Raw genomic sequence first — 11,140 nt, forward strand, 5'->3', positions numbered from 1 at the left:
ATTTGAAGCAAATTGGACCAAAATTGTCAACATTTCTGACTAAAGGACATTTAGGAGAAAAATTTATCAAATCTACTAACTTTGAAACTCTATTCACTGAACAGAAGCCATGCAAGCAGCAGAGAGGGCCAAGAAGAAGCTCAACCAGAAAGAAAAGTTGCAAGAACTACCAGCATACCAATTGGACCTCGATTCAGTCAAAACCGCCAAGGCAACCTATCTTTCAAAAGAACAGCTTGATGAGCATTTCACCACAGTGTTCGCTGGCAGATTCAAGAGCGAGGAGGGACATCAGGTAGAGTTGCAACTCCTACCAAAAGAAGTGTATGATGTCGCCACAAATCCCGAAACCAAAGAAGCCAACCGACGGCTAGGAAGAGATTTTTATGAACAAGAGCCATGTGGAGTGGACTTCCAAAAAGCTTACGGGCTTTTGTCCACGATCAAGGAAGATGGAACTGCACAGATTTCTGACCCACAAGGGAATAAAGTTGAAGTGGTGATCACCAAGGAAATAGTGGTAGAAGCACTCAGACTGCCCAAAAGAAGGAATGACAATGAGGGCAAGGGATGCTACAGGCGGAAGTTGAGGCTCCCTGCAAAATACATAGAATAACATGCTACAGACCATAAATCAATAGATCTCCATACCTGCACCATCGTGTACGCATAAACGCCATAGCAAATCTCACATGAGTCAAGAGACAGAGAGCGAGACAGAGTAAGCGAGCACGGGCAGGTGCACCTCCTAGAGCAGAGTGCTACGCCGGCACGGCGAGGGAGAAGAGGGGAGAGGGGAGAAGAAGTACACAGACACTGGGTGCAATCTCCCCCCGTGCAAGAGTGACCATTTTCCTCTTGCACGTATTTAATTTATAGATTCTTGTATGGTCAAAGTGGTTACAAATTGGCCGGCCGGTCATAAATGGCCAAAGCTCATAAAGAGCACCTGAATAATAAAATGTACAATATATGTTTCCAGTCGCATAGACCTAGCTCGGTTTAGTCTTTTCCACCTGCCACTGCAATAAATCATAAAATATCATTTCTATAACATACCTCTCCGTTGGAAAGCAACTGTCCTCAGTTGCAAAGATAAAAATCTGCAAACAATACTAGTCGAAAACAGTTATTAGTATGTTGTGTCAAAATCATCACATAATAAAAGAAAAATTTATGAAACTAAACAACATTAGCTTATGCATGCCGTCATCCACATACTACCTATTCTAGTGTCCCATACCACTAGAATGAGCAGTATATGTCATACCCTGATGAATCGGGATATCATTGGTCACACTCATCAGTAATCTCATAACGTCAAGTCTCATCACATAAACGCTGTCGTAATAATCACCAGATACCAAATCCCAATCCAATTCCAATTCCACAATATAAGTCCAAATCCAAATCACTTTCATTATGTACCCGGGTAACAAAATCATACCAGTTGCAGTGGTGGCCAGCCACTGTAGCATGATTTTGTGATCGGTGTTGCCTCAACCGGCGAATCTACACCAATAAGACGTGCTGCCTAAATCGGTGAATCTGCACTAATGTTGCCTAAATCGGTGAATCTGCATTCGACATTGTTTAAGAAATCATGATCTGCAATTTGTGGTTGTGCTGCCTAATCGGTGAATTTGCACCAAGATGAGTATCTACACACTGCCTAAATCGACGAATCTGTGTGTCTGTGACCAATGGACTAGGCTAGGCATAAAAATATAACATTTATCACATGTATGAGACCAATTTGGAGCATGTTTGAGGAGGGGGGTACTTACAAACTGTTGTTCACTATCCAGAGCACCTTAGCTCACATGAGTAGCTGTATAGCTGAATAACAAATCCTCTTCAATATTCAGTGCAAGCGCAGGCCCTAACTTTAGAGATGGTTAATCATACCCGCTTTAAGAGAATGTATATATACAAAGGATGTTTTTTTTATTTTTTTTATTTTTTTTGAAATTGTCCAATGTTTTTATTTTCCTTATTGAAAAACTGCTTGAGTTGGTCTCCCTAAATATATGTATCAAGAAAAACAATTGATAAATAAATGGAGAGGGTAAGTATTATCGTAGTAGTATATCAATCGAGTGCATTATAGTATAATCAGAGGGGAGGTGGATTGTAATGATGAGATCTTAAGACAAATGATAGCAATAGGTATGTTTTGGAGCTGACTCGTTGAAGGGAATTAATTGTGACAATTTTCCACACGCTTTCTCACATCATTAGAAGCTAAATTTTAATTTTCCATGGAGAAATTTTTTTGTTCGAAGAACTTTTCAATTGTAATGCCATATTTGGGGAGTCCAATATTGGCCATGTTGAGAGAAATGCTTATGAGAACGCCCCCTTGAAGACCTTTGTTGAAAGTAACCTCCTATAAGGTTGGAAAAAACTTTCGAAGCCTCTCAAAAATTAATAGAGAATAAGGTGATAAGGCAGTAGGACAAAAAGCATGTTTCTAAACACGATGAGGTTTTAAAAGCCTTACCTCACTGCTCCCTCTATCCAAAATACATCCTACCCAAAGGTATTCGCTAAAATTGGTTAAATAGATGAGTAAAATACCCTCAACTCCCAATAGGATTATCCCTCTATAAATAAATATTTAAAATAAAGTTAATTATGCCATGTTGAGAGAGAGAGAGAGAGAGAGAGAGACTCCACACGAGGTAAGGGCTAGAGATAGTTTAATAGGTGACTAACTAAACTCTACGAATGTACATGGGAGGACTTATAAAACCAATGTGATATGCATGATGACCTCATGGATCAAATCACAGTAAGAAAGCTGTATAGGAGATTCCCATATACCTAACATAAAACACCGATGTACAATTATGTACACCCTCAACAAAATGGTGTTGCTAAGAGGAAAACATGTCCCTTATGGAGATGACACGACGTATCATCAAAAGCCAAGCATTGCCACATGTGTTTTGGCTTGAGGCTATCAAGTATGTACTAAATAGGTGTCCCACTAAAGCTTTGCAATCTATGACGCTTGCGATGGTAAGAAGCTATTCATTTGTGTATGGTTGGTTGCTTGACTTATGCTTTAGTCCCACCTAAGCAACAACACAAAACATTAAATGATAAGGCATTGAAATTTATTTTTGTTGGTTATGGTTAATAAGCAAAGGTTAGTTGTACCATCCACAAATGAAGTGTTTTGTGATTAATCGAGATGTATGAGCTCCCAAAATGTATAAGATATAGTATTGTCCTTGTTTAACAGTGTAAGTATGCACAGAAGTCCTAATGAAGCACAGATCAATCATTTTTTAATGAAGATTTACAAGATATAATTGTTGAGAATAGGGCTGAAACCGAGCAAGCTTAAGTATGTTAAAATCGTTGGTTCAAACCTTCCATGACAAAAAATTGGGTGCCCCTTTGTCTGGTCATACTTGCTAGAGTTTTCCACATGCCTCTTGTGCATTAGGTTGTTATGTTTTTGGGTGTGTCTAATATGTTTGATGAAAGAACTTTTGTCCTTTAATGAAGTACAAAATTCAGAATATTGCTTTGTGAAGAATGGCACATGGTTTTTGTGTGCCTTGCCTCTTGAGATACGAAGTGGATTTTTCCATTAAAACATGACCCTAATGGTAGTGTTAGTGGCTATATTGCTAGACACGTGGCAAAAGTGTAAGCTCAAGAGAAGGGCTTAATGTTTGCAACATTGGCAAGTCGTAAATGGTATTGCTAATGGCTTCCAAAAAATTAACAAGTACTCCTAATTTAAAGATTCCACTCAAAAACAAGAAAAACGATGCGTAAATTTATAGCGCGTAACGACAGGCAATGACAAAGCACATAGATTTATAACAATGTTATTACCTAAGAAAGATGAATACAACATTGCGAGCTAGAGAGAGAGAGAGAGAGCAAGAAAAACGCTAGAGAACTAAGCAAAATACGCAAAAAAAAAAAAAAAAAAAATGTAAGATCAGAGAAACGCATAATTATATGAACACAAAATGTCTTTTGACTTTCCATCTTCATTTGTCTTTTGACTTTTCAACTTCATCTGCCTTTACGTTTCCTAAACTCACCCTTCACTTATGCACTTAATTTGTTTTGAAAGAATTTTTATTTTTCTAAGATTGGAGATACCTAATGGTTGGCATCAATTTCAATTTCAATTGGACATAAAATCTACGTCTTCAATGGTGATTTGCAGAAGGAAGTGTATGTGGCACATCCTTGGGGATTTAAGTGCTTCACATGCTTGGAATGAAAACTCCATTACCAAGATGAAAAATGTAATGTGTTTCATATCACTATCATTGAAACTCTGGCTCTATTCTAATATACATGGTTTTTTTTTATTCCTATGATTAGTTGCCAAATATAATGCCTTGAGTGATGTTTGCAAGACTGGCAAGGGGTGCTACAAGAATTTCGCTAAACTGAGGGCGTTTTGCGAATTCTAGAAAAAAATTGCCCCAACATGAGGGCTAATATGAAAATGTTTGGAAAAAAGAAGGGGTGTTTTAAAAGTCATACAAATTTCAGGGCAGTTTCCTTTTTCTCTATATATATTTTTTATTTATTGATTTATTTATTTTTCCTATCAATCTGTCACCTCCCCCTAGCACTTCTGCTTATTCCTACTCTCTAAGGAGATAAGCAGGTGCCAGACAACAGAACGGCGCCCATTTCAGTTCCTCGTATGATGTTGTGATGGAGAGCTTCATTTTAAGCTTCTTTTTCAATAGGCGTTTCCAAGAAATATTTGCTTCAGCGATCTGTTTGTGGGTTTGTCAAATGGAGAACATGGATGCTGAAGAGAGAGCAGCTGTCTCTGCGCAAGCATGGCGCAAAATTTGTGCACAAAAAAGAAGAGATCAGACCAAACTATGTGTAGCAAGAGGACTCCTCTTTTTTTGTTGGGAATATAGCTGGTCAATACACACCCACAAATCAGCAATCTGTTTTGTGGGCTCACATGGAGAAGAGCAACGATGCTGAAGGGGGGGAAGTTTTCGGTTAAGGTGTGCAGGGCACAAAATTTGTGCACAAAAAAGTAATATCAGCCCACACTATGTACATTGTATAGCATGAAGGTGATCTTTTCGCCTCTCTCTGGTCGCACATCATCACTTCAACCACTTCACTTGGTTACAACAACCCAGTTAGCAAGATCTTATATGCAACCAGGGTTTCTATTGTGGAGCTATGGTGTCATCCATTGTGGCTCACATTCTGCGTGAGTACAAGTCCCTACAATAGCCTCTTTCTACAACCATGGGCTCCACAATAGCAGTGCATGACCTTTACCTTACCATCCTTCACAACACTGTTTAGTTCATAGCCGTAGTCATAGCTCAACTCCTGATAAAACCATCTTTGTATTAGTTTGTCCTGAGAAAGGATGAAGAAGCACACGCAGCATATATTGTCACAGTGCGCATACATTTACGCATGCACGTTCATGGAACACCTTTGTATCAGTATGTCCTATGAAAGAAGGAACAAACACATGCAGCATATTTTGTCATTGTGTGCATACATGTACCAACGCGTGCACTTGTGGAACATATTTGTATCAGTTTGAAAGCAGGAGCAAACACATTCTGTCCTATGAAAGCAGGAACAAACACATGCAGCTTATATTGTCATTGTGGATGTAAACGCAAGTGCATTAGGGGTGTGCACATCACACATGCGCTACTTGTATAAGCACGCTTGTGTGCACACATAAGTACTGATGATTGGATAACACATGAAAAAGCATAGGACAACAGCTACCTCCAAGGGATGAATTGTATCGGCAGCAAAGAACCAAATGCAAGGCTGACTAAGGTCATGGTGATCGTTGAGCACGCATTGCACAAAGAGATTCGGCTCACAGCAGTGGTTGATAAATCGTGAGACATTGCCACAATTAGCAGCATCAATGCAATACTCCGGCTCCTCGGATGCATAATCCGTTGCAACATCCTCAGACTCATCCTCATTTCCCTTGGATATCAATCTTCTCTGCTAGGTAATCAATTATTAGCTTCACTGTGATCAATACCAAATCATAAGCATCTAACTGATTGTTATCTAATGTTTGAATTTTGCACCCAGACTCACCTGGCGTCTGCCAATGCCCTTCATTGTTTGTATGCAATCGAGATCGAACACATACACGTCATTGTCAATAACATGATCTGCATCTTCTGTTCTCATCAACAGCCCAGTATATTGGCAAACAGGGGCGCCTGCCGGGATCGTATCCCATGATCGCACACCCCAGCCCTTATTTGCGGTGCGGAAGACCTGAGGATTACCCAAGAGAATGTATCGTTGCAAGGCAGCATAAACTAATCGAAAATGGATGAGTCAGTAAAGTGACCATGTTCTACCTCAAGGCGATATTGCATTCCTTTCTGTGTAACTCTATTCGAACAGCTCTCATCACAGCCACAATTTGGGCCACATTCATAGACCACATCCATGGGTTCAACAAGCCTGTGCATCACAACCTCACGATATATATTGTTTGAATAAAATATATGGATTGCACTGTGCTAGTAAGCTTCAATGCTGGCCTACCTCCCACCATTTTGGGTAACATAGGGGAAACTTTTCTTGTTGAGTACCGCACAAGAGCACTTGTTAGGATCATAGCATGCACCTCTGCAGCTGCACCCTTTTGCAGGCAATGGCTTGCGCACGCCCTTTCTCGCCTCAATTTTGGCAGTATACCGAAAATCTACAAGCATGAAAGTCAGCATTGGTTCAACACGACAAAAAAGAGCGAAGGGCTGGCATTGCAATCACCAGTCGGAGCAAGAGGAGGATTTTGAAGGTTTGTAGCTGGGATGGGTGTCCTTTCCAGACCGTTGCTTATGTCTAAGCAAACAAGCCTGCATGCATTCCAATAAGGAAAAACCGATCAATCTGTTAACGCGATATATCATCGAAAGACGCTTAGCCTATGCATACTTCCGTCTGAGTATAATCTCCCTTTTGCAAACAACAATGGTACAATCGCATTTTCAATCAAAACAATGGATTATTTGCATTTTCAATCCAAATAATTGCAAACTCTCCACCTTACCCTTTCAGCTCTGCAATGTTGGCTGGCAATATATGCCCTGACACAAAGTGGACCTGCAAAAGAATGATACTTATCCATAGATACAACCCAATAAATTTGTCTATTCTAAATCTTAACCACCTTACCTGATTTGTTGTCAAAATGGATTGTCCATCAACTCGCTTGAGCCGAAACTTATATACTGTGAATCCTGAAAGGCCTTTTTCTGCCCAAAAATCCTTCACCTAAGAAAGACAGATCAAGTTGTTGTTTTATTCTTCAACGACATGATGAGCATTGCATATTTTCTGGTGTCATTATGACAAGTATTACCTTGTAAAGCCCATCATAGGTGTAGATTTTCCCAGTGTAGCTTTTCTTTGTCTTGTGTCCTCTAATCAACCGCACCGGTAGATCTTGCTCCATGTTATACTGCACAATATCAATGCTTATGCACATCTTACACCCCTTTCGCAAAATATGAACCACCTCACAAGTGCATTCATTATTAAACAAGACCTTCAGGAACCAAGAAAATGCTGGATTGCTATAATTATTCACATTCAATTAACAACCTTTCTTGCTGCCAATCCTGGAATTCAATGAGAAAGAAAAATGACTTTTGTGTACCATTAGTTTGCATTCAATGATTCCAATTAACATTCTTGCTGCTGATCCTAGAAGTCAATGAGATGGTTAGCAGAAAGAAACAAGGACATTTAGTGTACCGTTAGTGCCAAATTGCCGCGCTTCAAGACTTGGTCTGCAATCTGGTGTTTTCTTCCAAGAAGATCATTGCCGCCACTTCCCGTGTAAATCACATCGTCTGAATTGTCAATATCATCTTCATATGCCCCAGAGAGCATTATAGAGCTGGCCACTGGAAGCTTAGTGATGTTCTTCTACATGACATATTACAAAATATATGTGAGGAGCCCAGATATGCAGACAGAGAGGACAGCTTCACATTATGAGAAACATATTACCAAAAATGGTAGTGTTTTCCTTGCAGAGGCTGGGATCGTGTCAATACCACCAAGCCAATGGCAATGCAGCCCGATTGCTACCATCTCACAGCGTGAGAAAAACTGATCGCCAACGTTTATGCCTACAGCAAGGCAGAAATGTAATCTCAATGGAACGTGTGACCACCCTTTTTTAATACAAACAGAAAAATACATGAACCAACTTTGAGTTGGCGCACTTGATGTCCGCATGATGCTTACCAGGAACATGCCCGAGGACTTTGCCTCTGTCCTCCATCTTTTTGTCAGCCTTCATCTGAAAAAGTCATTAGAAGTTTACAGAGAGTTATAGTCAACCTCGAGCCTAATAATCACATGGTTGTTAGTGATTATTTCATACACCCACATTGTCAGGCCTCTCGCATGTTAGTCTTAGTAGATGTTTTACTAGCATGGGTACTACCCAAGAGGATCCATTCACAATCACTTCGCCATTCCCAAAACTCACTTGTGTTCCACACATCACACCTATTTGTGCTTAAATAGAAAAGTGTTTTGGACAGATTCTCACAACATTTCCCACATTGTGACTTACCTCAATATCATGAGCTTCTGTGAGGGAGGCGCCGCATACCTAGCTAGGTACGATTGGGGGCAATAGACCGCCGGCCCGGTGGGGGGGCTGGTGGTCCACTGCCCCCAATCGTACCTAGCTAGGTATGCGGTGCCTCTCGAGCAGAAGCTCATGATGTTATGCATTGTATGAAAAACACTGAGAAAGACTCCGTTTTCCTATATGAGAAAATTTATAAATCTTCTTGTGATATACATTGACACTATTGAAATGCAGGTGCAGTCAAGTTGAAGAGGCCGTCTTCACCTGGGTAATAGCTTTCAGATCAGGGCGCCTTGATTTCTTCTTCTCCTTCCCTTCTTCCTTGCTTTTAGCTTTGATCTTCAACTTCTCCGACTCCTCCTTGCGGCACCTGTTTTCTTCTTCCTAAGTTCCAAAACATACACTGTGAGTGTCCCTCTCTCAAAAACAAGGGGCTTCATTAGCCTGCAAAAAGCTTAAGCAAAGCCAGTACGTGAAAGAAGCATGAGGCCATAATGACGGCACCACTGGAGACCAAGACGACAACATCTAAAGAGGGGAAACCTCTCTCTCTCTCTCTCTCTCTCTCTCTCTCTCTCTCTCTCTCTCTCTCAAAGCCTACATTAAAGGTATTACCTGCACAAAGCGGAGGTAATAAGAGTTGAAATGGCGAAGAATCGTCTTGACTTTCTGCGCCGCTTCAAGATGGCCAGCCTCTGTGAAGGTTATCTTTACAGCGGTGTCCTGCCTGTTTGTCGCGGCAGAAGAACTTGATGCGACACCTTTAGGAACACATTGTTTTTCAGCTGGCTTTTTCATCAAGACTTCCGTCACTGGCACACACCATTGAACCTTCTTGCATTTTTCATTATCCTTCTTTGCAAAGGTGGGCGCATCACCGAAGAGCTGTCTTTTTCCTGTTGGCTCTTCCATCACGTCCCCTGGCACTTTGGGCACAGCTAGCAAATGCATGTCCTTCTTGCATTGTTCATTCACTGTCATCTTCACCGCCAGAGCTTTCAACTGTGGTGGTTTGTAACTCTCATCAATATCGCCAAGCCTCATGTGGTGTTTGCTTTGAAAGCGAGTCCGTCGCTGAGGGTTGTCGACCGCGTTCCCGACATCCTCTTCTTCATCATCACTTAACACAGTAAACTTACTCCTTGATGAGCAAAGTGTGCGTCTTGTGTGACGGACTCGAGGGTGGCTCTCGAGGTCTCCATTTTCATCAGATGAGGACTCTGAGTATGTTGGTCCTTGTGGATCCCGGACCCTCTTGCTGGGCGACTGTGTGCTCTCTTCAATGTCAACGTTGTTCCTTGTCAAGTACACCATTGTGTGTGTGTGTGTGTGTGTGTGTGTGAGAGAGAGAGAGAGAGAGAGAGAGAGAGAGAAGGGGGGGTTTGCAGAAGACAAGCTTCAATGGCGACCTCGACAAGAACAGAGACAGTGGCAGAACGTGAGTAATCTTTGTCTGAATGCTGTGTGGGTTAGTGTAGGCTATTGGCGGGCGACTCGCGGACTCCGGAGTCGCGGGAGAGTTTTAGAGGGAGTGGAGACGAGCCTTGAGTTGAGTGAGAGTGTTATGTAGGCGCTCAGTTTGAAAAAAAACGGACTTTATTTGGATGGGTAGGCGTAGCCTTGAGTCGTTTTGGCGGCCGCATCAACTAATTTTTGACCGTTGATGTCAGCCCCTCTTTATTACACGCAATTTCCATTATAAAATTTCAAATTGCAAACTTTTTACTCTACCGGTGACTCAGGAGCCAAGGCCCTCAGCTTTAAGTGCCACGGGTCCCCAACCATGGGATCAATGGTGGCTCTTGTGCAAAATCAAGAGCACTTGGAGATCTCGGCCGTCGATGCGTAAAAACTAAACTGGAGATCCTGAGTTTAGTTTTTATGTCGAATCCTATTGTTTTACGTTTAAGTTTATAGAAAAACACATTTGTTTCAAGAAAGCGCATGCGGATGTGATGGTTAAGGCCCCAGACTGTCGAGCTAGTGGTGAGGGTTCAAATCCTTGTTGGGGAAGCGTGGGCATCCCAAGATTAGCCCGCTTGGCCGGTAAAACCTAAACTCGGGATCCCGAGTTTACTTTTAGCAGATCACTGGTTCATATTGATCTTTCACTTGGGACCATTGATCCCACAGTTGGGACCCCGTGGCACTTAAAGGGGAGGAGCCAAGGCCCCGGCCACTATACACATTTTCAAGAGAGTTAGCCTGGGTTAAAACGGGCTGGCGGAAGAGAAACGTTGCCAGGCGCTTTTCAATGCAAAATGCGGGCTAAGACTGTTGAGCACATATCGGCAAAATAAGCCACACATACACCCGTTGAGGTAGCACGGCCTGTTGAAATCGCTTCTCGCTATTACAATTATAACATATGCCGCCATTTGGTGTGAACTGATGAATGGAGGCAATTAAGAAAGGTAGTCCTTTTCATTGGGTAAAAATTACCAAAATGACACTTATGGTGCAACATGTGACCCATAACGAGCCTTTCTTCTCACCCTACTCATTTTTTGC

General features: G+C 41.6%; 1 protein-coding gene across 2 annotated transcripts; it reads right to left on the bottom strand.

Annotated features, from left to right (window-relative positions):
* Positions 1–4,698: 4,698 nt before the first annotated feature.
* On the bottom strand, positions 4,699–10,137 carry LOC147445701 (histone-lysine N-methyltransferase, H3 lysine-9 specific SUVH4-like). Of its 2 annotated transcripts, XM_086525144.1 has the most exons (14): positions 9,245–10,137; positions 8,894–9,013; positions 8,275–8,329; positions 8,035–8,156; positions 7,777–7,950; positions 7,382–7,480; positions 7,195–7,293; positions 7,070–7,122; positions 6,790–6,875; positions 6,562–6,721; positions 6,372–6,477; positions 6,100–6,285; positions 5,770–6,000; positions 4,699–5,352 (listed from the first exon to the last, which is right to left on the bottom strand). In XM_086525144.1, the coding sequence occupies exons 1-14, from the start codon at positions 9,941–9,943 to the stop codon at positions 5,242–5,244; spliced, it is 2,301 nt and encodes a 766-aa protein (XP_086381270.1). In that variant the 5' UTR covers positions 9,944–10,137; the 3' UTR covers positions 4,699–5,241. The 2 variants fall into 2 exon arrangements, with proteins under 2 accessions (XP_086381270.1, XP_086381269.1); XM_086525143.1 differs by having other exon boundaries at positions 4,706–5,352; positions 7,070–7,293.
* Positions 10,138–11,140: the final 1,003 nt, after the last annotated feature.

This window comes from Adiantum capillus-veneris, chromosome 12 (assembly GCF_014529385.1).
Source record: "Adiantum capillus-veneris isolate H3 chromosome 12, ASM1452938v2, whole genome shotgun sequence".
Classification (NCBI taxonomy): domain Eukaryota; kingdom Viridiplantae; phylum Streptophyta; class Polypodiopsida; order Polypodiales; family Pteridaceae; genus Adiantum; species Adiantum capillus-veneris.

Excerpts from the sequence above, each read along its gene's own strand:
- LOC147445701 (XM_086525143.1), bottom strand. The coding sequence starts at position 9,943 with ATGGTGTACTTGACAAGGAACAACGTTGACATTGAAGAGAGCACACAG. Across the intron at positions 8,330-8,893 it reads ATCTGAAAGCTATTACCCAG|ATGAAGGCTGACAAAAAGAT; the intron begins GTGAAGACGGCC and ends TGACTTTTTCAG. Across the intron at positions 6,876-7,069 it reads AACATTGCAGAGCTGAAAGG|GCTTGTTTGCTTAGACATAA; the intron begins GTAAGGTGGAGA and ends GAATGCATGCAG.